The sequence below is a fragment of the Rhinopithecus roxellana genome, chromosome 10 (assembly GCF_007565055.1).
Source record: "Rhinopithecus roxellana isolate Shanxi Qingling chromosome 10, ASM756505v1, whole genome shotgun sequence".
Classification (NCBI taxonomy): Eukaryota; Metazoa; Chordata; class Mammalia; order Primates; family Cercopithecidae; genus Rhinopithecus; species Rhinopithecus roxellana.
In genome coordinates this window covers 132,404,761-132,430,290 of record NC_044558.1, presented here as the reverse complement: position 1 = coordinate 132,430,290, position 25,530 = coordinate 132,404,761, and the positions used below count along the sequence as shown (strand labels likewise).

Sequence of the window (25,530 nt, the reverse complement as noted above, 5' to 3'; positions counted from 1 at the left end):
TAGATTCTAGTGCTTCCAACCAAAAATCCTGACCAACACATTCATTCAAAGCAGTTTTGTTAAACTTTGAATTTTTATATTTCAGTTAAATAATAAACAAGCCATTGTGAAATGAAGAGGACTTGAGGTAAGCAACTTTTTTAAAGATTAATTTGGAGACTGGACTAGACAAGGTCAAAGATTTTGAGGATGAGAATGCTTTAGTGAAACATATGACTGGGCATGGTGGCTCACTCCTGTAATCCCAGCACTTTGGGAGGACGAGGTGAGCAGATTACTTGAGACCAGGCATTCAAGACCAACCTGGGCAACATGGCAAGACCTTGTCTCTACAAAAACACAAAGATTAGTCAGGCATGGTGGCACGTGCCAGGAGTCCCAGCTACTTGGGAGGGGGTGAGGCCGGAAGAGCACTTGAGCCCAGAAGATGGAGGTTGCATGCAGTGAGCTGAGATCATGCTGCTGTACTCCAGCCTGGGTGACAAAGTGAGACCCTGTCTCCAAAAAAAAAAAAAAAAAAAAAAAAAAAAAGAACGAAAGAAACATTTCCAGTCAAAAACTCATGCACAAATGTTCATGGCAGCATTATTCCTAATAGCCAAAAAGTGGAAACACCCCAAATGTCCATCATCTGAAGAATGGATAAACAAAATCTGATATATCTATACAATTGAATATTATTCAGCCATGAAAAGAAATGAGGTAGTAATACACACTACAACATGGATGAACCTTAAAAACATTATGCTAAGTGAAATAAGCTACACACCAAAGTTCACATATTGTATGATTCCATTTATATGTAATGCCCGGAATAGGCTAATCTATAGAGACAGAAAGTAGAATAGAGGTTGCCAGGGGCTAAGAAGAGAGAAAATGGAGAGTGCCTGCTGATAAGTATGGAGTTTCTTTTTGGAGCGATGAAAATATCCTGGCACTGGATAATGCTGATGATTGCATAACCTTGAGAATATACTCAATTTTTTTTTTTTTTTGAAACAGAGTCTTGCTCTGTCACCTAAGCTGGAGTGCAATGGCACAATCTTGGCTCATTGCACCCTCCACCTCCCAGGTTCAAGCGATTCTTTTGCCTCAGCCTCCGGAATAGCTGGAATTACAGGATCGTGCCACCACGCCCAGCTAATGTTTGTATTTTCAGTAGAGATGGGATTTCACCATGTTGGCCAGGCTGGTCTCAAACTCCTGACCTCAAGTGATTCACTTGCCTCAGTCTCCCCAAGTGCTGGGAGGCATGAGCCACCATGCCCAGCCAGAGAATATACTCTAAAAACAATGAATTGTATACTTTAAGAGAATGAATTTTATGGTATGTGACTCTCAATTTTTAAAAGGTATTTTTAAGAAGAAAAAAGAACTGAAAGTTCCCAGCACACTGGACCCTACTGTGGCTCACCTTTTTACCCGAAGGCGCAATTCGGTACAGTCCTCTGATAACTGGCTGTTAGTTTCTTCCAGGTTTTCTAAAGCCAACTTAAACTTATTATTTTCTTCTTCAAGTTTTTGTTTGTTGAAATGAAGGTCTGCTATGTAGGTAATCAAATCAGACACCTCTCTGCAAGTGAAAGAACAGATGAAAATAATCTTCACGTCACTAATGCCGTCTAACAAAATAAGGTATATGGTTAAACTAACCAAACTTTGATATTCTGGTGAGTTTTTTTTTTTTTTTAACTTTACCCTCATCTGTCATCATAAATATAATCGATTGATATAATAGTTATTCAGATGTTTATTACAATAGCGTCAAAGATGTTTCCCAAAATTTCTACCTAGCCATCAATTGCCAGTTGTAAAATCAACTTCCACAGTTTTTGTTGATTCTTTTCCCCCTCACTCTCAACATCTGTCTTCTAAGCTGAAGAGTTCCTATTTTTGCCTGGAATATGAGAGATCCTGAAATAAATGGACACAATATTCCTTTTTTTATTTTTTTCATTTTTTGAGAGTCTCACTCTGTCGCCCAAGCTGGAGTGCAGTGGCACAATCCTCCACCTCCCAGGTTCAAGTGATTCTCCTGCCTCAGCCTCCAGAGTAGCTGGGACTACAGGCATGCACCACCATGCCCGGCTAATTTTTGTATTTTTAGTAGAGATGGGGTTTCACCATGTTGGCCAGGCTGGTCTTGAACTCCTGACCTCAAGTGATCTGCCTGCTTCAGCCTCCCAACGTGCTGGGATTAAAGGCATGAGCCACCGTGCCCAGCCTATATTCTTTTTTTTTTTTTTTTTTTTTTTGAGACGGAGTCTCGCTCTGTTCCCCGGGCTGGAGTGCAGTGGCCGGATCTCAGCTCACTGCAAGCTCCGCCTCCCGGGTTTACGCCATTCTCCTGCCTCAGCCTTCCAGGTAGCTGGGACTACAGGCGCCCGCCATCTCGCCCGGCTAGTTTTTTGTATTTTTTAGTAGAGACGGGGTTTCACCGTGTTAGCCAGGATGGTCTCGAACTCCTGACCTCGTGATCCGCCCGTCTCGCCCTCCCAAAGTGCTGGGATTACAGGCTTGAGCCACCGTGCCCGGCCCCAGCCTATATTCTTTCAGTGAAGGAATCTTGGCAGGTTTCCCTAGGAAACAATTCCTAGAGTCTTATCATTGCAGTCTGTGGCTCACAATTCAGTCTCCATCTTTCCTAATGTTTTGTATAACTTGTCAATGTTTATGAGCATCATTTAGCATGACATCAGTTCACAAATCCTTTCAGAGTCTGGACTGTGTGTTTCATGGAGCCCCAGGCCTCCTTTTCTTTTTTGCTACCTTATCCCAGGGCATAGTTCAGTGAGAACATAGTTTCCACTGCACTTTTCTTTTCTCTTCTCTTCTTCTCTTCTCTTCTCTTCTCTTTTCTTTTCTTTTCTTTTGAGATGGAGTCTTGCTCTGTCACCCAGACTGGAGTGCCATGGCACAATCTCAGCTCACTGCAACCTCCACCTCCCAGGTTCAAGCCGTTCTCGTGTCTCAGCCTCTCAAGTAGCTGGGATTACAGGCACGTGCCACCATGCCTGGCTAATTTTTGTATTTTTAGTAGAGACGGTGTTTCACCATGTGGGCCAGGCTGGTCTCAAACTTCTGACTTCAAGTGATCCATCCACCTCGGCCTCCCAAAGTGCTGGGATTACAGGCACGAGGCACCGCGCCCAGCCCACACCACTTTTCTTTATGGATAAACCTGAAGTGGCAAAGATAAAACAAGGGAGAGGCAGAATCACTCTCCTTAATATCTAAAACTTACACATGTTGTGGGAAACAGCTTTTCTCATTCATGTCTAAAAGATTCTACTAAAGAAGTGCTTTAAAATAATTTCCAAGAGAGCTTAAAGTCAGTATCATAACCCTACTTCAAGTGGAACTTTTTCCCTACAGAAAGTTCATGAAATTAATGAAGGAGAAGGGCTTCATGAGATCAAGTGATTTTTGGATTACTAGTCACACGAGAATTTGTGTTCCTAGTGAAACTGTAATGCAGGCATTATTAGAATCAGTTAAGAATTTAAAATCAATTATGTTAACGCTACTGCAAAAAAAGAGCTAAGTGACTTAATCGTAACTGAAATACATAGATTTATATAAACAAGAAAAATGAAGTTGAAACATTTGGGAAAGCAGAGTAAGAAGGCTTACAAGGCTCCTTTAGATGTGTCTCCTCCCAAAGCCTCGAAGCTCCCCGACGTAGAATCTGTTATATCTGTGCTCATCTTCACTGAAACACATACAAGAGTTTTATGAAAAGAAAATCATTTTCTCCAAACCGTAAGAAAACAGAACAATCCTGAAGAAACACATACATACTTGTTCCATCTGATTTTATGCCATCCTGTTCAAAAACAGAATCATCAATGATGCTGCTTAATCTATGATTCACTCCTTCCCTGTAGCCAAAAAAAAAATAAAACCAGTGAGCTAAGATTTTTTGCCTGACCACAGTTTTGTTCTTTTTTTTTTTTTTTTTTTTTTTTTTTAGATTGATGCTCTGTACTTTCCTTTTCAGGTATTTCCTTCTGAGTTAAAAAAATACATATCAATTCAACAACTATTTGGAGCCCAGTACTATGCTAGGTACTTAGAGTGATAGAAAAGAATTTGTGTTCCTAGTGAAACTGTTTCTAATGTAGGCGGTACATTAGGCATTCCCTCCACCATCCATACACTTTTAGCTAATATGAAAAAGAAATCACAGGCAGCGTATGATTAGGAGATGTGGGGGCTCAGTGGATTAGGAGATAGACACAGGTTGGAGTGGTAAGTGGAGACTTGTGGAGGTTGCAAGATCATGGGGCTTAAGAGATTGAGAAGGAAATACATGAACAACGAATACTTTGGGATATATTGACAGGGATACATTTTCCCTTTCTCATGGAGAACCAAACAGAACCTCGACTAATTTTACTTCGGGCATTTTACTTCTGGAATCTTGGAAGCCCTCTGTACAGGCTGTGCAGCACATACACTCTAGCTTGAACTGCAAAATAAATATATTAACATTTCAATCATTTCCTTTCAGAGTCTTATATTATAATTCAAGTTTTGTTAGTTAACCTAAGCACCTCTCTGGAGCAGCCACAAAATTCAAAAGTATATGTTTACATCTCATTGTTTGTCATTGTGAGATACCTGTCACACGTTGGGGGAATGAAAGAACTCAGTGTTCTGACTTCCTGTGTTCACATCCATCCCCATGTCTGAGTTTCTGCTCTTATCTTCTGTATTTCTACCGCCCATGTTTTTTCCTTCATACTTGTTATAAAAATGGTTTTTTTGTCTTCATGCTGTTTTATGATTATTAATATATTATACAAACCTACGTATTTTAAAAATATTAAATTCATAAGAAAACAAAAAATTAAAACCATTATGCAAAAATAATCATTTTGGCACAAATCCTAACATTTTCCTATGCATATTTTTATTTCTTCCAAAAATGGGATTGTACTACAGGTACAGATCTATGACCTATTTATGTGAAGTAATTACATATGAATTTCTTATCAAATATTATTGCTTTGAATGACTAGTATTCTAGTGTATGGAAGTACTATAATTCATCCAATTGTTTCTTTTTAAATGTCTAGATTGCTTTTATTTATCACTGTCATAAACTACCTTCTACCTTCTATATTAGTGTTTACAATTAATTATCTTTCTTAAAGTTACATTACTTCTCAAAGAGGCTGCCTTTTGTTTTTGTTTTTGTTTTGGAGACAGGGCCTCACTCTCTTGCCCAGGCTGAAGTGTAGTGGCTCTGTCACAGCTCGCTGCAGCCTCAAACTCTCAGGCTCAAGCAATCCTCCTTCCTCAGCCTCCCAAGTAGCCTGGACTATAGGCACATGCCACCACACCTGGCTAATTTTTTAATTACTTGTAAGACAGGATCTTGCTAAGTTGCCCAGACTGGTCTCAGACTCCTGGCCTCAGGTGATCCTCCCACCTTGGCCTTCCAAAGTGCTGGCATGAGCCACCACACCTGGCCAAGACTGCATATTTTTAAGGGCCTGATACACATTCCTAAATTGCTCTTTAAAAAAAAACTATGCCAACTTGCACTACTCCCAGTGATATATGGGAGGGCTTATTTCTCCACCCTTTTCACAGCCCACAACATGGGATACAGTCATTTTTTAAAATCTTCATTAAACCCATGGGTAAAAATGGTATATTATCTGTATTTGCAGTTTTTGATTACACTAACATTACTTATTTCTATATGTTTGTCTTGCCTTCATGAATAACCTGTGTATGGCATGCAACATTTCAGTCATATTTTCTTAAGTTATCTATACATCCTAATCCTACCAGAAATCTGGTAAGTTTTTCCATTCCTTGGGCTTGACATTTTCTCTTTTTTGAGATGGAATCTCACTCTGTTGCCCAGGCTAGAGCGCTGTGTGGCACGATCTCGGCTCACTTTAACCTCCGCCTCCTGGGTTCAAGCAATTCTCCCGCCTCAGCCTCCCAAGTGACTGGGATCACAGGTGTGCACCACCATGCCCAGCTAATTTTCATATTTTTAGTAGAGACAGGGTTTTACCATGTTGGCCCGGCTGGTCTCCAACTCCCAACCTCAGCTGATCCACCCTCCTCAGCCTCCCAAAATGCTGGGATTACAGGTATGAGCCACCGTGCCCAGTCGACATTTTCTTTAAGCAAATCCTAGCATGCATCAGCAGATAGGTGAAGATTGGTGGCTGAATAGGAGACATAGGAATTAGGCTTCTTGGCCAGGTGCAGCGGGTGGCTCACACCTGTATTCCCAGCACTTTGGGAGGCCAAGGTGGGCAGATCAACTGAGGTCAGGAGTTCGAGACCAGCCTGGCCAACATTGTGAAACCCCATCTCTACTAAAAATACATGAATTAGCCAGGCATGGTGGCACACACCTGTGATTCCAGCTACTCTGGAGGGTGTGGCGGGAGAATCACTTGAACCCAGGAGGCAGTGGTTGCAGTGAGCAGAGATTACACCACTGTATTCCAGCCTGGGCAACAGAGTGAAACTCCATCTCAAAAAAAAAAAAAAGAGGAATTCACTTTCTGTGGAAGAAGATACACATCTCCAGCATCTGCCAAGGGCACCTGAGATCATGGATGCTCTTCTCCTTTACCTTTTTCTTTTTCCTATTCTACTATTCTTTCTTTTTCCCCTTAGCCTCCCTATATTCTAGGATTCCAAATTACATTCACTGACTAGCCCCACTGCTTTTAAAAAGGAGTCTATTATTGAATTTAAATACATTTGGAGATTTGATAGTATTAATAATTCACCTGACTCATATGTCAGCTCAATTCTCTGTGAGAACATAACATGTGCTCCCCACTAATCACAAGACATGAATGACAGCACTGCAACCCAAAGCATGTCCAGCCCACTCCCAGCATCAATATCATCAGAAACTTGTTAGACTGTAAATTATCAGGCTTCACCCCGGATCTACTGAATCACAGTGATGGGGCCCCGGCAATCAGGTTTAACATCATTCAGGTGATTCTAATGCACGCTAAAGCACTGGATGATAGTATTTCCTTCAACACAGGAAACAGTGATCAGCATAATTATAATCAGTTGTCAAAATAGAACCTTAAACTGCATCCCCCTAGGACTCTGATTACCATTTGTTTCCACAGTAAGCCATCCATTCTTTCATCATCGCCTGGAAAGTTTCCAGGTCCACATGTGGGTCTCTCTTCTCAGGATCAAGCATGTTCCACAACTGCTCAAGGCCACTGTCTTCAGAATTTTGGCTAGTTGTTTGTCTCAGGAAATCAATTATTTTGGCCACTCCTACTGAGCCTTTGGAAAAAGAAGAGCAGATCAGTTCTGAAAGATGGAGAAAGTTATATTTTTAACAAGTGAAGTACCTATCTCTTTTATGTCTCCTGATCCTAGAAACATGCTATATAACCCTGGTGGTCCTGTGGAGCTGGCATGTTACAGTGTAAAGAACACTGGCCTTGGGCTAAAGTCTAATGGACCTAGTGTCAAATCTTGGCTCCGAAGATGACCAGCTGTGTAGCTTTGGGAAGTATTACTTAACCTCTCTGAACCCGTTTCTTTATCTGAGATGGGGACGATGATACCTATCACACAGAATTGTGCGCTTTAAATATTGATGATATATGTAATCAATAATTTCTCGTGGGACGTGACCAAAATAACATTACATTTTTTTTCCTTTCAGTTCCTTAAAAAGCATTCAATGAAGGAAGTTTTTTCTCTGCTGTAGTTAAAATTTCAATCTCAAGTGAAAATTTCTACTTTTTAGGGGGTGGAGGTGGCATTTTTAGACACTCATCCCTACTATCACATTCAGAAAATAAAATCATCCAAACTATGCTAGTCATTGAAACACCAATCTTTTTTAAACATAAGACTTTTCTTTTACTGCCATCAAAGGCCTGCCTTGGGCTGGCTACTTGCAAAGGAGAGGGAAAAATTAAGTAGAAGTTTGAAAAAGCATATGCCACAGAGAAGGTTCTTCCCTTAAGAAAATAAGGATAGACCATGAAATCAGAAAAAAAAATCTCATAATTAGAAGGAGGAGATACTCATAAAGGAGGCTGAATAACTTCAAAGTTATTAATAACTTTAATGTTATTTAAACTTCAGCATGTCATTTAGATATGACAGTATTAGAAATATAAATAAAATCACTAATACAGTTATTTAGAGAGAGAACTGTACTTTTTTTTTCGAGACAGGGTCTTGCTCTGTTGCTCAGCTGGAATGCTCCCAGCTCACTGCAACCTCAATCTCTTGAGCTTAAGTGATCCTCCCACCTCAGCCTCCCTAGTAGCTGGGACTACAGGTATGTGCCACCACACCCAGTTAATTTTTGTATTCATTGTACAGATGGGATTTTGCCATGTTGCCCAGGCTGGTCTTGAACTCCTGGACTTAAGGGATCCACCTGCTTGGGCCTCCCAAAGTGCTGCGATTACAGGTGTGAGCCACTGTACCCAGCAGAGAATTGCATTTTTTTATTTGTAGAAGAACTGGAAAGCAAGCTGGAAAGCCAGCAATAATCCATTTATCATATTTTCCTCCACTAAAACTCTCAGACCTCTGTCATATCAAAACTAGAAAGGCTTCCTGTGATGGTTAATTTTATGTGTTACCCTGAGCCACGGGGTACCTAGATATTTGGTTATACATTATTTTGGGTGTCTCTGTGAGGGTATTTTTGGATGACATTAACATCTAAATCTATAGACCAAGTAAAGCACATTGTCCACCTGATTCAGGTGGGCCTCATCCAACCAGTTGAAGGCCTGAATAGAACAAACAAGTTGACCTTCTCCCAGGTAACAGAGAATCTCTCCTGCCTGCCTGCCTGCCTGCCTACCTGCCTGCCTACCTGCCTGCCTGCCCGCCCGCCCGCCTGCCCGCCTGCCCTGCCTGCCCGCCTGCCCGCCTACCTTCAAACTGGGGTGTTGATTTTTTTTTTTTTTTTTTTTTCTGCTTCTAGACTTGAATTGAAATGTTGGCTCTTCCTTGCCTCAAGCCTGGTGGCTTTTGGATGGGAACTACACCAGCCGCTCTCCTGGTTCTTAGGCCTGTGGACTTGGAATGGGACTAAACCATTGAATCTCCTGAATTCCTGGCTTGCTGACACCCTGCATATCTTGGGACCTGCCCGCCTCCATGATCGCATGACCCAATTCCTTATGACAAGTCTCTTTAGCTAGCTAGATTAAACCGATAGATACAAATATAAATATCTCTTCCCACCGGAGAACCCTGGCTAATACACATCCCATTTCCCTTCAGTGAAGCTTTCTTATTTTCTTCAGAGAATTAATTTCTCAAATCCTGTCCAAGCAGAGGAGCTCTCTGGGAACAAATACGCCTCACTCATCCTAAAGAAATAAATAAGGGTACAGGCAAATATTTTGCTACAAATGCTCAATATAGTGATTTTATATGTAAAATATTTATTACAGTTTTGGGATTTTTTGAGACAGAGTCTCACTCGGTTGCCCAGGCTAGAATGTAGTGGCATGATCATAGCTTATTGCAGCCTCAGCCTCCTGGGCTCAAGGCATCCTCCCATCTCAGCCTTCCAAGTAGCTGGGATTACAGGCGTGTGCCACCATGCCTAGCTAATTTTTAAAATATTCTTTGTAGAGACAGGGTCTTGCTAGGTTGTCCAGACTGGTCTTGAATTCCTAGCCTCAAGTGATCTTCCCGTCTTGGCCTCCAAAATCGCTGGGATTATAGGCATGAGCTACCACGCCTGGCATATTATAATTTTTAAAGCAGAAAAAAAATAATATTCAATTGAGATGGATTGGTTAAACATGTTACCTCAAAAAATGGTATAGGATATGAAGAAAATTTTTTATGTGAAGATAGGTACTCAAATTATTAAATGAGAAAAAGCAGATTATGAAACAAGTTTGAAAACATTCTCACACATACTAGAGAATACATTAGTATATCATTTAAAACAAAAAAAGGATGACCAAGAAAATATCTTAAACTATCTTTAGCAATTATGTTGCTCAGCTAATTTTTCTTTTATTTTGAGATGGAGTCTCGCTTTGTCTCCCAGGCTGGAGTGCAGTGGCACCATCTCAACTCACTGCAGCCTCCACCTCCTGAGTTAAAACGTTTCTTATGCCTCAGCCTCCCCAGTAGCTGGGACTACAAGTGTGTGCCACCATGCCTGGGTAATTTTTATAGTTTTAGTAGAGTTGGGGTTTCACCATGTTGACTAGGCTGGTCTCAAATTCCTGGCTTCAAGTGATCTGCCCACCTCGGCCTCCCAAAGTGCTGGGATTACAGGCTTGAAGCACTGCACCCAGCCTAAATTTTTCTATTTTTAGGAGAGACTTGGTTTCACCATGTTTCCCAGAGTGTTCTCAAACTCCTGGGCTCAAGCAGAGCCTCCACCTCGGCCCCCTAAAGTGCTGGGATTACAGGTATGAGCCACCTCCCAGCCCCAATTTAGTATTTTTAAAACTGGTAGATAAAGAGAATCAATCAATCTTTTATCCTGCCTCTCTCCTTCAGGACACCAGTATAGCAAAATAGTTGATAAAGCAGAGTAGAGTTTCTCATTATAGATGTATTTCAGGTGATACATTAGGAAGGAATGATAGAATATTACCATTTGCAACATCTAATGAAAATATAAGTCTAGGCCTTCATCATCAATAGTTGCTTTCTGTTGAAAACACATAACACCATCTATGTATTTAGGTTGATGCAAAATTAGTTGTGGTTTTTGCCATTACTTTCAATGGTAAAAACTCCAGTCACAATTGTACCAACCTAAGAGAATTCTTGCCCCTCCACAAAACAAAAAAATAAAAAATAAAAACCCTCAAACTTTTATCTGATTATATTTCTAAATATAGGAGACAGAGAAACGGGTTGTGTTCCTACAGATACACAATCACCAAATTTCAGATTGTGGTAAACTATGAAATAAAAGAATGGGCTGGGTGCAGTGGCTCACTGCCTGTAATCCCAACACTTTGGGAAGCTGAGGTGAGTGGATCACCTGAGGTCAGGAGTTTGAGACTAGCCTGGCCAACATGGCGAAACCCCATTTCTACTAAAAATACAAAAATTAGCTGGGTGTAGTGGCAGGCACCTGAAATCCCAGCTACTTGAGAGGCTGAGGCAGGAGAATCACTTGAATCCGGGTGGCAGAGGTTGCAGCGAGCCAAGATCACACCACTGCACTCCAGCCTTGGCAACAACAGTGAGACTCTGTCTCAATCAATTAATCAATCAATCAATGGATGGGTTTCTTTAACAGACAACCAAACGCAAAAAACAGATGGAAAGCGAAACAGAGATAAGGTAGACGACCAACTGCAATGAACAAATCTTTCTTGGATATTGGCTTGAACAGTAAAACTGTTTAAGGAAAAAAGGATATGTATCTATCACACAAATGAGAAATTTTGACTACTAACAAGATATTTGATAATATTAGAAAAGTATATGACTTTTAAAATCATGACAATGGCATTGTAGTTGTGTTTAAAATTAGTCAATTATCTTTTAGAATTATCTTTACTGATATATTTATGGATGAAATACTGTGATCTCTGGCATTTGCCTCAAAATAATTCAGAGTAAAGGAGAGGAAAATGAGCAGGGTTAGAAATGAGACATAATTGGTTATGACACATATATAAGGGTTCAGCATATAGTTCTACCTCTGTATATGTTTAAAATGTTCTATAACAAAAAAATTATGAATTCAAATAAAACAAAACCATATTGATAGGAGTTGTGGAAAGATATGCAACAAATCACTAACAATGGTTACTCAGGGAAACAGGATTACCAATATTTTTCCTTCTTTTTGCTTGTCAGTATATTATTAATTTTATCACAATGAGCATGAATCATTTATATACTTAAAATTACTTGTGGAATTTTTTTTCTCTCAACTTTTAGGTTCGGGGGTATATATGCAGGTTTGCTACATGAGTGAATTGCATGTTGCTGAGGTTTGGTGTACAAATGATCCCATCACCCAGGTACTGAGCATAATACATGATTGGTAGTTTTTCAACCCATGCCTCCCTGCTCAAGTAGTCCCCGTATCTACTGTTCCCATGTATATATAATGTCTAACTCCCACTTAAAATTGAGAACATGCAGTATTTGGTTTTCTGCTTCCTGCATTAGTTCGCTTAGGATAATAGCCTCCAGCTGCATTCATGCTGCAGCAAAGCACATGATCTTGTTTCTTTTTTGGCTTCCATGGTGTGTAGGTATCACTTTTTATTTATCCAGTCTTCTGTTGATGGGCATTTGGGTTGATTCCATGTCTTTTCTATTGTGAACAGTGCTGTGATGAACATACAAATGCATGTGTCTTTCAGGTAGAATGATTTATATTCCTCCAGGTACATACCCAGTAGACAGATTGCTGGCTCAAATGGTAGCTCTAAGTTCTTTGAGGAATCTCCACACTGCTGTCCACAGTTGCTGAACTAATTTATATTCCCACCAGCAATGTGTGAGTGTTCTCTTTTCTCCATAACCTCACCAACATCCGTTGGTTTTTGACTTTTTAATAGTAGCCATTCTGACTGGTGTGAGACAGTGTCTCACTGCAGTTTTGATTTGCATTTATCTAATAATTAGTAATAATGAGTATTTTTTTCATATATTTGTTGGCTGCATGTATGTCTTCTTTTGAGAAGTGTCTGTTCATGTCCTTTGCCCACTTTTTAATGTGGTTTTTGTTTTTTTGTTGAATTGTTTAAGTTTCTCATAGAGTCTGGATGTTAGACTTTTGTCACACGCATGGTTTGTGAATATCTTCTCCCTCTCTGTACATTGTTTACTCTGTTGACAGTTTCTGTTGTTGTGCAGAAGTTCTTTAATTAGGTCCCATTTGTCAATTTTTGTTTTGTTGCAATTGCTTTTGGGAACTTATTAATAAATTATTTGCCAAGGCCAATGTCCAGAACGGTATTTCCTAGGGTTTTTGTAGTTTTAGGTCTGGAAAGTTTTTAAAAAACACATCTCAAAAATAAAAATTAAAGAAAAACAGAAGTGAAAGCCCAAAATTAACTAAAAGTTCTGAGTTAAACTTGTATAGTGGTTTTACATATTTGAAAAGCATATTTCCTGTGGGGCACCACCTGTGACATCTAAGTAGCTTCAATAAATAAAGATGGTAAGTCAGCTGATAAGCTCAAAAAGAATCATTCAAGTGACTGTCAAAATATGCTGATGCAAAACAGGTACAGGGAAATTATAGTGAAATAACCAAACCCTACAGAGCAAACCTTATTCCCAAATTAGGTGGCATCCATCACATATGCAGACACAGACAGTGAGCCCCACACATGAATCATTTCCCTTTCTCTCACAATAGAAAGTTCAGATGACTTGGCAAGTCCCACCAGACATTTGAGCAGATACTTTTCAGCTTACCTTTCTGTTTTATGTCACATGCATTAAAAATATTGGTGAGTGCCTCTTCTTCACAGGCCCTGTTGATGCTGTGTGTTACATCTTCTTTACCATCGTCAGCTTCTTGTTTCCATCCTATTAGAAGAAAAAGTTTGTAAATCCTGATGCTTTCTGTGCTATAATGATTCCTTTTCCTTTTTGTGGTTTAACAAAGAAAACCTATCACAATAATGGCCTTCCCCTTAGATATAGGGAAATACTCCCCTATATCTAAGTAATCCCATCATGACGTTCTGTTTTGTTCCAGAAACAAACATAGTAAAACAGAAAGGGAAAGATGGATGATTCCATCCAAACTTTAATAATGTAAAATTTTTTTTTTTTTTTTTAGTTTAGGTATTCTAAAAGTATATATGCTTATTGCTCTACTGGAAGGACAAACATTAAAAGATGAATATTTACCATTTCCATTCAGAGATAAGTTTTTTACCACTGAATCCTGAGGATCAAAACACTTCAAACTTTGACCAAACGTGGAATCAAAGTCAAGTGTTAAGGTACTAATATTATTTTCACTACAATAGTTATTCAAATCCTTGTTAGAGAAAAACTCTGCTTTTCTGATCTGTGACATCAAAGATGTATAATTCTTGTTGCTCTGTGACTTCGGCTTTAAGACGTTTTCAGAACTTGTGAGAATATCAGAGTATGTTGCAGTCTCAGGGGAGCTGAGGTGAGAGATGGATGGGGTTCTTGGGGATATTATTTGAGGCAATGAAATGAAGGCATCCACTTCCTCAGAACTTGACCAATGAGAGTCAGGTGTAGGAACACAAGCAGCAGTCATTTTCCTCAGTACCTCTTCAAAATGTTTCTTGGTGTTGGTCTGTGGGCTATCAAAACTGCTAGACTGGTATTTGATAATCTGCTGAACTGGATTTGAAATTGCTTCTCTCTTGTGGATGGCTCTGATCTTTCTACAAATGCTTTCCACTGGGTTATGCCGCTTCTCAGTTACCTTCCTTGGAGATGCCATTGTTGACTTTCCTCCAAGTATACAGATGAGGTGGCTAAAGTGTAAGCAAAAGTAGATACATATTTAAAAGTCAGCATTCTCCTAACAATAATTTAGCAATAGGCGATTTATTTTCCAAGTCAGCTTCGGAGGGATCACAACAAGATGCTCAGTTGCTCTAAGCAAATTTTCTATGCATTTAACTTTGGCCCCCAAATTTCAGGAAAATAACAGCTAACATATATAAAGTATTTATCAAGTACTAGGCATGGTACTAAGCTCTTCATACCCATCAACTCATTTCATCCTCAAAACAACTCTTTGAGATATACGTTACTACTTTCTCCATTCTCTGGCAGAAAGAGAATAAGCAACACACCCCAAGTCACCCCAATAAGTGCCGCAGCTCAGGCAGTCCAGCTCCAGATGCTAGATAACCATACTGCTTTTTAGTTTTTAATAGGACAGGTGACAATGATGCTAACAACTCTCATTTGAATACCTACCATTGGTACTGTACTGGTTGCCCTCTATTCAGAACTTAATATGCCCCATATTAGGTGTTTTATGTGTATTATGTCTAAACTTCACATAAACCCTATCAGTTGTGTGGAAATATCCCCCCTTTTATAGAAAGAGAAGCTAAGACTCAAAGAGGCCAGGTAATTTGCTAATGGTCACATCTCTAAGATTTGAGTCAAAGGATGTCTGACTCCAGCATCGTTTTATTGCATAGCAAGATATATGACCTTTTTTAAAAAAAGAAGCATAATCTCACTTCTTGGAGTAACTTGGAAATTTAGAAATACATTCAAAATTTCCCCTAAACTAGTAAGATCTAAAACAATACAGGCTGGATGTGGTGGTGTGTGCCTGTAGTTCCCGCTACTCAGGAGGTGGGTGTGGGAGGGTCACTTGAGTATGGGAGGTCCAGTCTGCAGTGAGCCATGAAGGTATCACCACATGTACTCCAGCCTGGGCAACAGAGGATTGGATGGATAGATTAGACTAGACTAGATTAGATTAGATTAGATTAGATTAGATTAGATTAGAAAGATATTTTTTAAATACTCTAGGAAAACAGTTAAAATAGTTTGAATAGTTACAAAAAAATAGTTGAATAGTTATGGAATTATTGATTTCAAAAACTATGATTTTTTAGGACATTAACAGAAATTTCCATGGATCTTTTTTTAATCCCCTAATAAAGAATGAACAATAATACAGAAATTTTAAAATCACTATAATTGGAAGGGGTATCTAGAATTACTGGGAAGAAGAAAATACTCAAAATCCTCTGAATCTGACTTGATCTTTGTTCAATATGATGACCATCAGTTCTAGCCAGTGTAGTTTCCACCAACAGAATCCTTTACCACTTAAGATAATGACCATCTCTCAACCTTTACATTGTTTCCTGACAATACCCTCCTTTCCCTCTATTCAAGAATGATCTCTTGGCTGGGCATGGTGGCTCATGCCTGTAATCCCAACACTTTGTGAGGCTAAGGTGAGTGAATTACCTAAGGTCAGGAGTTCGAGACCAGCTTAGCCAACATGGCGAAACCCTGTCTCTACTAAAAATACAAAAATTAGCTGGGCATGGTGGCAGGTACCTGTAATCCCAGCTACTCAGGAGGCTGAGGCAGGAGAATTGCTTGAACCTGGGAGGCACAGGTTGCAGTGAGCAGAGGTCATGCCACTGCACTCCAGCCAGGGGGACAGAGCAAGACTCCGTTAAAAAAAAAAATGATCTCTCAATGTGAACACTAAAACACATTCCTCTCTTGAAATTCTAAAATCAGTTTTTAATCATGGGACTCCATTCTTTCTGATCTTTCCTAGGATTTATAATTGTAACACACATTTAATTAAATGTTGTCTTCTATTCTTGGATTATTTCCAATGTGTATACATGCCTTCTCCTCAAAAATACGATTTAATTATTGTACTCAAAACCATGATGTTACTTTTTCTAGATACTCAATACATTATTGTTGGCACAACTGATAATCTACAATTATATATAATGTATATAATCACAGGCTTATGGACTTATCCCCCAGCTGCTGTGATTGTTGGCTCCCAACTACTTTCAGGACCACCTTTTCTGGAGAACTTCCCACCTTGAATACATAAGAGCTGCTCAGTTGCTCCAGGGGGAAGGTAGAAGTGCAGCAGTAGTAATGACAGAAGAGACGTCACCCTTGTATACAAAGCATTCCAAATCTACAGTTGACTGACTTAGCAGGAATACATCTGACTTCCCTATGTTGAGCAAAGAGCCTTATAAAACAGTAGTTAAGGCTGGGCACAGTGACTCGCACCTGCAATCCCAGCACCTTGGGTGGCTGAGGCGGGCGGATCACAAGGTCAGGAGTTTGAGACCAGCCTGACCAACATGATGAAACCCCCGTCTCTACTAAAAATACAAAAATTAGCAGAGCGTGGTGGCACATGCCTGTAATCCTAGCTACTCAGGAGGCTGAGGCAGGAGAATTGCTTGAACTGTGGAGGTGGAGGTTGCAGTGAGCTGAGATCACGCTGCTGTACTCCAGCCTGGGCGACAGAGCAAGACTCTGTCTCAAAAAAAAAAAAAAGAAAACAATAAACAAAAAACAAAAAACACCAAAACAGTAGTTAAGTATCTGTCAGTGTTCTCAATGTGAGTTGACCGTTTTTCCCTTATAGAGCCAGAAAATTTAGACACAGGTTGGGCATGAGGTTAAAAGACGCCCCAAAACTGGAACCTCAGGTTCCCAAATCCTGTCTACTCCTGTCACTGAATGATGATGTGGTATGCTGTTCAAGCCATAACAAACAGTCTCACTTTGTAGGCATTTGTAACTGACCTAGATTAATGTTCCTAGCATATAAGGCACATGTTTCTACTTGCATTTCCAAGGCATTTTTTCTCCTTTAACCATCTGTTTTCATTTATTTATTTTTGAGACAGGGTCTTGGTCTGTCACCCAGGCTGGAGTGCAGTGGTGCAATCATGGCTCACTGCAACCTGCAATTCCCCAAGCTCAAGCAATCCTTCTACCTAAGCCTCCCAAGTAGCTGGGACAACAGGCGTGCACCACCACAGCCAGCTTTTTGTATTTTTAGTAGAGACAGGGTTTTGCCATGTTGCTCAGGCTTTCTTCTACTGTCTGTTTTCTAAACTTTCCTGACTTGCCTAAGTGAACCCTGCTTGGTGGTGAAGGCTAAACCTTACAAAGAGTGCACTTAAAACAATGGCTCTTCATGAGCTACCAAAGCTGCATGTGATTAACTTGTTTTGCTTTTTCTAATTAGAGCAGAACATGGGTGGGAGTTTAATAAATAAGATGGGGTGATAAAGATTTCAAAATTTGTGTCATCTTCTCCATATGCAGCTTGGAAATATCTCCTGTCTCTTCTGTCTAAACCTCTTAACCTCTATTTTAATTTTAGATCCTGGTAGAAGGGATTAGCTGCAATTTGCCAGAATACTTAAAAATACAAGCCCAGTTTGCTTTGTACAGTTAACTGCCTTTGAAAAGGCATTAAGTGAAAATTAAGAACTGAAAGTGAATTGTACTAGGAGAATCAGTTGCTTGGAGTCTATTTCTTTTAAAAGGAATATCCCCCTTAGTGATCTTAGCTGATTATTTACTACATAAAGATGGTACACTTGTAGATATCCCAGTAGAAAGAAGTGCTTCTTTTGCTTTCAAGTTCTATGAACCTCAGTTGCATTTTCCATGATTTTTTTTCATTATTTTTAATTTTGTAGAGACTGGGTCTCTGTTGCCCAGGCTATAGTGCTGTGGCTATTCACAGGGATGATCACTAGTGCAGGGCAACCTCAAACTCCTAGGTTCAAGTGATCCTCCTGCCTCAGCCTCCCAAGTAGCTGGGATTACCACACCTGGCTCAGTTTGTATATTTTAATTAAAATACTTTTTTTTTTTTTTTTTTGAGATGATGCCCCCTCTGTCACCCAGGCTGGAGTGCAGTAGCACAATCTCGGCTCACTGGAACCTCCACCTCCCAGGCTCAAGTGATCCTCCCACCTCAGCTTCCTGAATAGCTAGGATCACAGGCACGAGCCACCATGCCCAGTTAACCTTTTGTATTTTTGGTAGAGACAGGGTTTACCGTGTTGCCCAGGCTGGCCTCAAACTCTTGAGCTAAAGTCATCCACCCACCCCGAGCCTCCCAAGGTGCTGGAATTACTGCTGCAAGCCAATGTACCTAATACATTAAAGTAGTTTTAATATCCATCCCTTTAGGCAGCCAACCAATATTTATTGAATTCCTGCTAAGTGCTAAGCCCTGTGCAAATACTGGGGATACAATGATGAGGAAAATAGTATCCTAAAACTCATAGTGTGTGGAAGATACAGCTATGAACAAGTAAGCCACTAGAGCTGCCAGGTTAAATTTAGGAAGCCCAGTAAAATTTTAATCTCAGATAAACAATGACCAATTTTTTCATGTAAGTGTGCCCCCAAATGTTGCACAAGACATAGTTATAGGGAAAATTATTTGTTGTTTATTTGAAATTCACATTTTACTGGGTGTCTTGTCTTTTGTTTTTTTTTTTTTTTTTTTAAGCTAAATCTGACAACCTGAAAAATGTCAAATAAATAATTACATAGTCAGGAGCCACTGAGAACTTATAATAGGAGATGATCCCAGCTTGGGAGTGAGGCTAGGGAAAAATTTAGGAGCATCTATTATGCGGCTATTATATGCACTGCACAGAATGTTATACATATTGTTTGCTATTTCTAGGGTTGTAAACAGAAAATTGAGAAGTGGAACTGTAACTGTTATAGGAATTTCCACTTGGATTCATGTGAGCTAAATGTAACGTAAAATGATGTTAGAGATTATCGATACTGTGTATGCGGCTAATCTTTTTTATTTCTCCTTTTGATTGAACTATGCTTCATTGCTTTGGCTTACAGATTCTGAGTCCCATTATTATTATTGCCTCAATTGTCTTGTTCTATACAGTCAAAGCTCTTGAATCAACACTTTTCAACCATCTGCCTGATCCAAAACTATAAAGTAACAAGTAAAATCCTCTAACACATGGCAACATCTGTAAAAGAAGTCTGATTTGATTCTTACCTAAAGTTATTCATTACATATTTGATTTTCACCACTGGTGTTAACTGCAGACTTCAACATCAACCTCTAAGACATCCATACTCTTTGGGACTTATAGAAATCTACATTTGTCTGACTTCAATGAGTTCATCTGCGATGTATATATGATGAATATTGTCTAATATTTCTTATTCTTTAGGAATGTATATGTAAACAACATGACATAATTTGTGTTTATCAACATCTATATTCTTCAATCACTAAGAAAGTTCATTTTATTGCAAAGAAAAGTATATGATATATACAGAGGTACAAAAGCAGCATCCTTGAAAAAACTGGCAGATTTCAGGGTGATTCAAAAGGCTCTTTAGAAAGCTTTCTGAATCAAATTCTAATTCCAAACAGATTATGTTAACAATGTAATTATCTTTCCTTACTGTTTTTTTCTTAAAAAATGTTTCCTTCCTTTACTAAAGTTAGTTATTGAACATTAAACTTCCAAACCTTAGATCAGACAGGCTGATTTTTAAAATCATTCAAAACTTGATTATGAAAGCTAGTCAATCATTCATAACTCACCTATGTAAGATCCTATTGGTAGTTAATTAATGCAAAATCCTTAATATATGTAAAAAATTTTAATTATGTGTGTCGATAGACAAGAGATTCCTTTTGCCAAAACAACCCTTCACTAATGATTAGATGCCACTAAACTCTTCATCAAAACCTAAGAAGAAACATCTGTTCACCAAGACATTCCCAGGAAACCATCTTTAGTGAGCTCAGTGGGAGGGCAGAGCACGGTTTTCTGCTTAACCAGTGAATTTTATATCTGCCAGATTAAACTGTTTTCATTCTCTTTGTGAAGACTATTTTATGTGATAAAATAATAACACTTCTTCCTGCCATTTCTAGGATAGATGATAGCAGCTGTTAATAAAATGATTTGCAAACCACAAGTACCAGATTTAGTAAATGCTCAGCAAGTCTGTCATCCGCAACCTTTCTGATTATTAATAAATGCAAGCTGGTATAGACTAGAACCTTGCCTCCCACCATTCAGTTAACCTTGTTATATTAAGCTTCTTGGCTGGGTCACACCAAACTTACTATAAACATCTCTTATTGGAACAATTCCTAAAATAGCAGAGTGACACATGCTTCTGAAAACTGTTCTTCTGTCTCACTTCTTGTTATATGAAGTTGGTTTTCTTCTCAGAGAAGAGAAGACCTACAATGAAACTCTAAGAATTCAGGTGCCCCCAAGATTCTTACAGTCTATAAAACTACATTACCACGTTTCACTAACGCACATTCCAAACGACTGAGCCTGAAAACGACAGGGCTAATTTAAACTTCCAAAAGCTCCACTGAAAACAATTTGAGATTTGCCTGTGGTGATGGCAACATATCTGGGGAATAAATCTAACTTTATCATTCTCAGCTACCCATCTTTTTTCCCTATTTGTAGAGTTTTTCTTTCCAGATTTGTTTCAAGTTTTCAGTTAACTCCGTCGAACCTCTAATATAGACCGATTGGAGGTTTGTCCCTTTTGCCACAAGCATTTTGAGGTTGAGGGACAACAGAACAGCCTACATCTGATATTGCTTTTCCCTGGTTAGGGCGGTACTTTCTTAGCATTCGATGACTAAAGGCCAGCATCAGCCAAAGTCTAATTATTTAGTGGGGGAGAACTCACCACTGTGTTTTTGCTTGACTTTCCCAGCACTCCAAGAACCATCTGAGAACTGGGAAGAGAGAGTGGAGACCTACAGGTCAGATGATGTGGGTGGAGCTCTTTTCTACAGAGTGGCTTGGGCTGGGGTAAAAGAAGCTGGAGAAGAGAGCCGCTGATGCACTGCACCTGCCTAGGTTGGAATTAAGATACTAATCACAGTAGCAGTGCCGGGAAAGATGCGTAGGAAGGATGAGGATGACAGGCACCATTTTGGTGTGCTCCCCACCACAGCAATAACAGAAAAATAGTCCAGGCGTAGTGTCTCTCACCTGTAATCCCAGCACTTTGGGAGGCTGAGGTGGGAGGATCACTTGAGCCCAGGAGTTTAAAACTAGCCTGGGCAACATGGTGAGACCCCTGTCGCTAAAAAAAGCAACACACTAAATCTCACCCTGAATATACTCTCTAATCAGATGAAGGAAAATTATTTTTAAGTTAAATCTCATACTTTTTTTTTTTTTTTTTTTTGGGAATGGAGTCTTGTTTTGTTGCCCAAGCTTGAGTGCAGTGGCATGATCTCAGCTCACTGCAACCTCTGCCTACTGAGCTCAAGCCACTCCCTCACCTCAGCCTCCCAAGTAAGTGGGATGACAGGGGCATGCCACCACAGCCAGCTAATTTTTGCATTTTTTGTAGAGACAGGGTTTTGTTATGTTGCCCAGCCTGGTCTCAAGCTCCTGAGCTCAATCTACCTGCCTCATTCTCCCAAGGTGCTGGGATCACAGGTGTGAGCCACTGTGCCCTAGCCCGGTCATCATCATTTCTATCACCAGGTGAGAGCAAAGGGGAGTCAAATACTGGGGAATAAGAACTGGGGCTCTGAGTTTAAATAACCTGAGTTCAAATCCCAGTTCTGCTGCTTACTAGCTTTGTGATTTTGGACAAATTATTTAACTATATGTGCTTCAGTTTCTTCAACTGTAAAATTGCATCAATATCATGCAATGACCAGCTGGGTGTGCTGCAGGGATTAAATGAGATAATACACAGATGGCCCTCAGAACCATGTAGCACATTCTGAGCTCTCAGTCATGTTGTTATGATGCACTTTCTGAAACTCCTTTAACTTATCCAATACTAGATGTCCTCTTAAAGCACCAAATAGCACCTAGAAAGAAATGACCAAGTAACCTGCTCCTCTCATTAGATTTGCTGTGTTTAATTTCCCATGAAATAACCTATTATAACATCCATGCTTGCGATCTGCTTATCAATCCACAGATACTGAAACTAGCAACACCCAGAGACATTTCCCTCCCAGTCATAAAGGAAGCCAGCAGCAGAGCCAGAAATAATATTCAAATTCTGGATCCACTAGACCACATCGCCTGTCTGACAAATTACGCGCTTACTTCCTGCTTCAGGTGAGTCTATTATACCTGATGTTTCTCAGAAAAGTGAAAGGAATAACCTGAACAATAAATTCCAACGGACCCGTAATGAATTGCATTAACATGTTATTTCATTACTTATGTAATATTACCTCCTGACAGTTCTAATAAGGTACCCACAATGCTGGGTTCTCTGCCCACTGGGAGCAAACAAGGGAACGTGCAGACGCTGGACAGCATACGATGGATGTCTGCAACTCTTGTACCTACCCCGAACACCGCCAGAAATATGCCGTCTCTACTGAAACAGCTTTTCCAACCCTGAGCACCTTTAGTGGACACGGAAAAGAGTGTAAAGGGGTCAGATGCAGACTTTACAAAAAGAAACCCTAGATGGAGATTCATGTTCGGTTATATACTGCAGGAAGGGTTCATAACAACATAGTCATTTACTTGCCAAGTAATCTGAAAGCAACTAATTAGAGAACCTGTAAGGGATGCCAATCCCAGTTTTCAAAATGGCGTTTTAAGGAAATTAAATCTTATCATGTAAATAGGTCAAGAAATCCGTTTAAATAACATCTGCTTCTCTCTAGGTAATCTACAATGTTGTTAGACTATCAGGCCAGTAGTTTTAAATACGTGTTGGAGCTCCAGGATTAATCTCTGGTTGATCCGAGGGAGTCACTTTGTCTAACCAAATATAAATGAGGTGGGAGGTATACGGTTGAGAGGCACTATTAGAAGAAAGGGGCCAGGTGCAGTGGCTCATGCCTGTAATCCCAGGTCTTTGAGAGGCCCAGGCAGGTGGATCGCTTGATCCTATGAGTTTGAGACCAATCTGGGCAACATAGAGAAACCCCATCTCTACCAAAAATACAAAATTAGCCGGGCGTGATGGCGCATGCCTGTAAACCCAGCTACTCAGGAGGCTGAGGCAGGAGAATCACTTGAATCCAGAAGGCGGAGGTTGCAGTGAGCCAAGTCATTGCACTTCAGTCTGGGCAAAAAGAGTGAAACTCCGTCTCAAATAAAATAAAATAAAATAGTAAAAAATAAATTAGCCAGGCATGGTGGCACACACCTGTAGTCCCAGCTGCTTGGGAGGCTGAAGTGGGAGGATCAGGCTTGAGCCTGGTAAATTGAGGCTGCAGTGAGCCAATCGAGATTGCACCACTGCGCTCCAACTCCAGCCTGGGTGACAGAGCAACACCCCGTCTCAAAAACAACAATAACAAAAACAAACAAGCAAACAAAGGAAAGAAAAGAAGAAAACCAGATAATGGAATCCTTCTCCTCCAGTATATGCATGGCCAAACATAACTTTTATTTTTCAAAACCCACTCTCTGTAAAATGCACTATTTATTTCTCATAATATATTCTTTAATGTGCTTATATTCTAGGTGTCATTGTCTTTAAATTGCCTTTTTAATGGATTGTTATTATTATTTGAGACAGATTCTGGCTCTGTTGCTCAAGCTGGAGTGCAGTGGTGTGATCTTGGCTCACTGCAACATCTGCCTCCCTGGTTCAGGTAATTCTCATGCCTCAGCCTCCCAAGTAAGTGGAACTACAGGTGTGCGCCACCATGCCCAGCTAATTTTTGTATTTTTAGTAGAGACAGAGTTTCACTATGTTGCCCAGGCTGGTCTGGAACTCCTCAAGTGATCCACCTGCCTCAGCTTCCCAAAGTGCCTGTGCCTGGCCTTTTAATTGGACTTTAATGAGCAAATGCAGTGTCTTCAGAAAGCCTTTTATTTTTCTTTTAATCAGCCTATGTAATGCTATAACAGTTTTCATATAAAGATGCTGTCTCGGAAAGAAAAGAATTAGGAATTTGAATGATCTATGGCTTCCATTCCAAAAAGGAGTACCTCAGAAGTAATTACTTTGAAAGACAAAGTGATAATATTTTTTTGGAGAAAGGGGGGAATGAAGCAAGGCCCTGAATGTATTACCAAGATGCATATTACACTGAATGAAATCATCCGTTGCCCTTCCAGATCTACCCCGTGGATGCAGAGCAAGAGCAACCCATCTTTGTTCAGCGTCCCAGGAGACCGGCCTCTATTGACAGCATCAGTCTGGCTCCTTTGCCCTCTGATTTCCCATTGAATGTGACCAGTGGGAGGCCCCAGCAGATGGAAGGCCAGGAGGAGGAAGGGCCTGCAGCGTTTGTTCTCCTGGTTCCCACCCTGCCAGGCCTCTGTCTGACAGTACCTCACACTTTTCCACAGCTCCTGTCAGGTGGCCTCTCCTAAAGTGACAGTGCTCACTTGGTTCTGTAAGTGTTTTCTCCATTGCCTCTTGCCAGGGAAGGTAATGGCTTCCTAAAGCCAGATGCCAGCACCTGAGGGTGTGCACCACCCCGTGCTGTTTCCCTTAACCCTGCCTATACCTTCAAGAATTGAAAATCCTTGCAGCCTCCCTTTTTTAAAAAAGGTACTATCGATTTCCTAAAGGACCATGAGTGATATACACTCAGAGATTCTTTTGTCATGTTACTTTCCTTATCTCAATATGGTTATTATCCACATTATACAAAGAACATAATACCTACCTTAAATTTTTAATATTTTGTCTTTATTCTTCAACTCTGTGTAGCATTTCCTTCTGGTTAAGAACATGCAGATAATCTAAATAAACAGATTTGACTAAAAGAAAAAAAACTCTCCAAACTTTCATGTAATTTTTTTTTTTTTGAGTTGAGAATCTCACTCTGTCACCCAGGCTATAGGTGCAGTCGCAGCTCACTGCAGCCTCGACCTCCTGGGTTCAAGCCCAATCCTCTCACCTCAGCCTCCCGAGTAGCTGGGACTATAGCCTTGCTACATCTAGCTAATTTTTGTATTTTTAGTAGAGACGGGGTTTCACCATGTTGCCCAGGCTGGTCTCAAACTCCTGAGCTCAAGAGTCTACCTGCCTTGGCCTCCCAAAGTGTTGAGATTACAGTTGTGAGCCACC

General features: G+C 40.1%; 2 protein-coding genes across 2 annotated transcripts in view; one reads left to right on the top strand and one right to left on the bottom strand.

The window, feature by feature from the left end:
- Positions 1-21,233, bottom strand: part of LOC115899921 (lymphoid-restricted membrane protein) — a 55,145-nt gene extending 33,912 nt beyond the window's left edge. Inside the window, exons 1-7 of the mRNA XM_030938585.1 lie at positions 21,196-21,233; positions 13,858-14,465; positions 13,417-13,530; positions 7,116-7,296; positions 3,802-3,881; positions 3,634-3,712; positions 1,415-1,573 (exon numbers count right to left, since the gene is read on the bottom strand). Coding sequence (XP_030794445.1) covers positions 1,415-1,573; positions 3,634-3,712; positions 3,802-3,881; positions 7,116-7,296; positions 13,417-13,530; positions 13,858-14,431 — 1,187 coding nt within the window. The 5' untranslated portion in view covers positions 14,432-14,465; positions 21,196-21,233. The remainder of the gene's footprint in view (positions 1-1,414; positions 1,574-3,633; positions 3,713-3,801; positions 3,882-7,115; positions 7,297-13,416; positions 13,531-13,857; positions 14,466-21,195) is intronic.
- C10H12orf77 (chromosome 10 C12orf77 homolog) lies at positions 17,130-23,010 on the top strand. The gene is given in 5 exon segments (XM_010375462.1): positions 17,130-17,207; positions 22,456-22,598; positions 22,728-22,831; positions 22,834-22,898; positions 22,900-23,010. Coding segments are annotated over 5 exon segments (501 nt in total).
- The last annotated feature ends 2,520 nt before the right edge of the window (positions 23,011-25,530 follow it).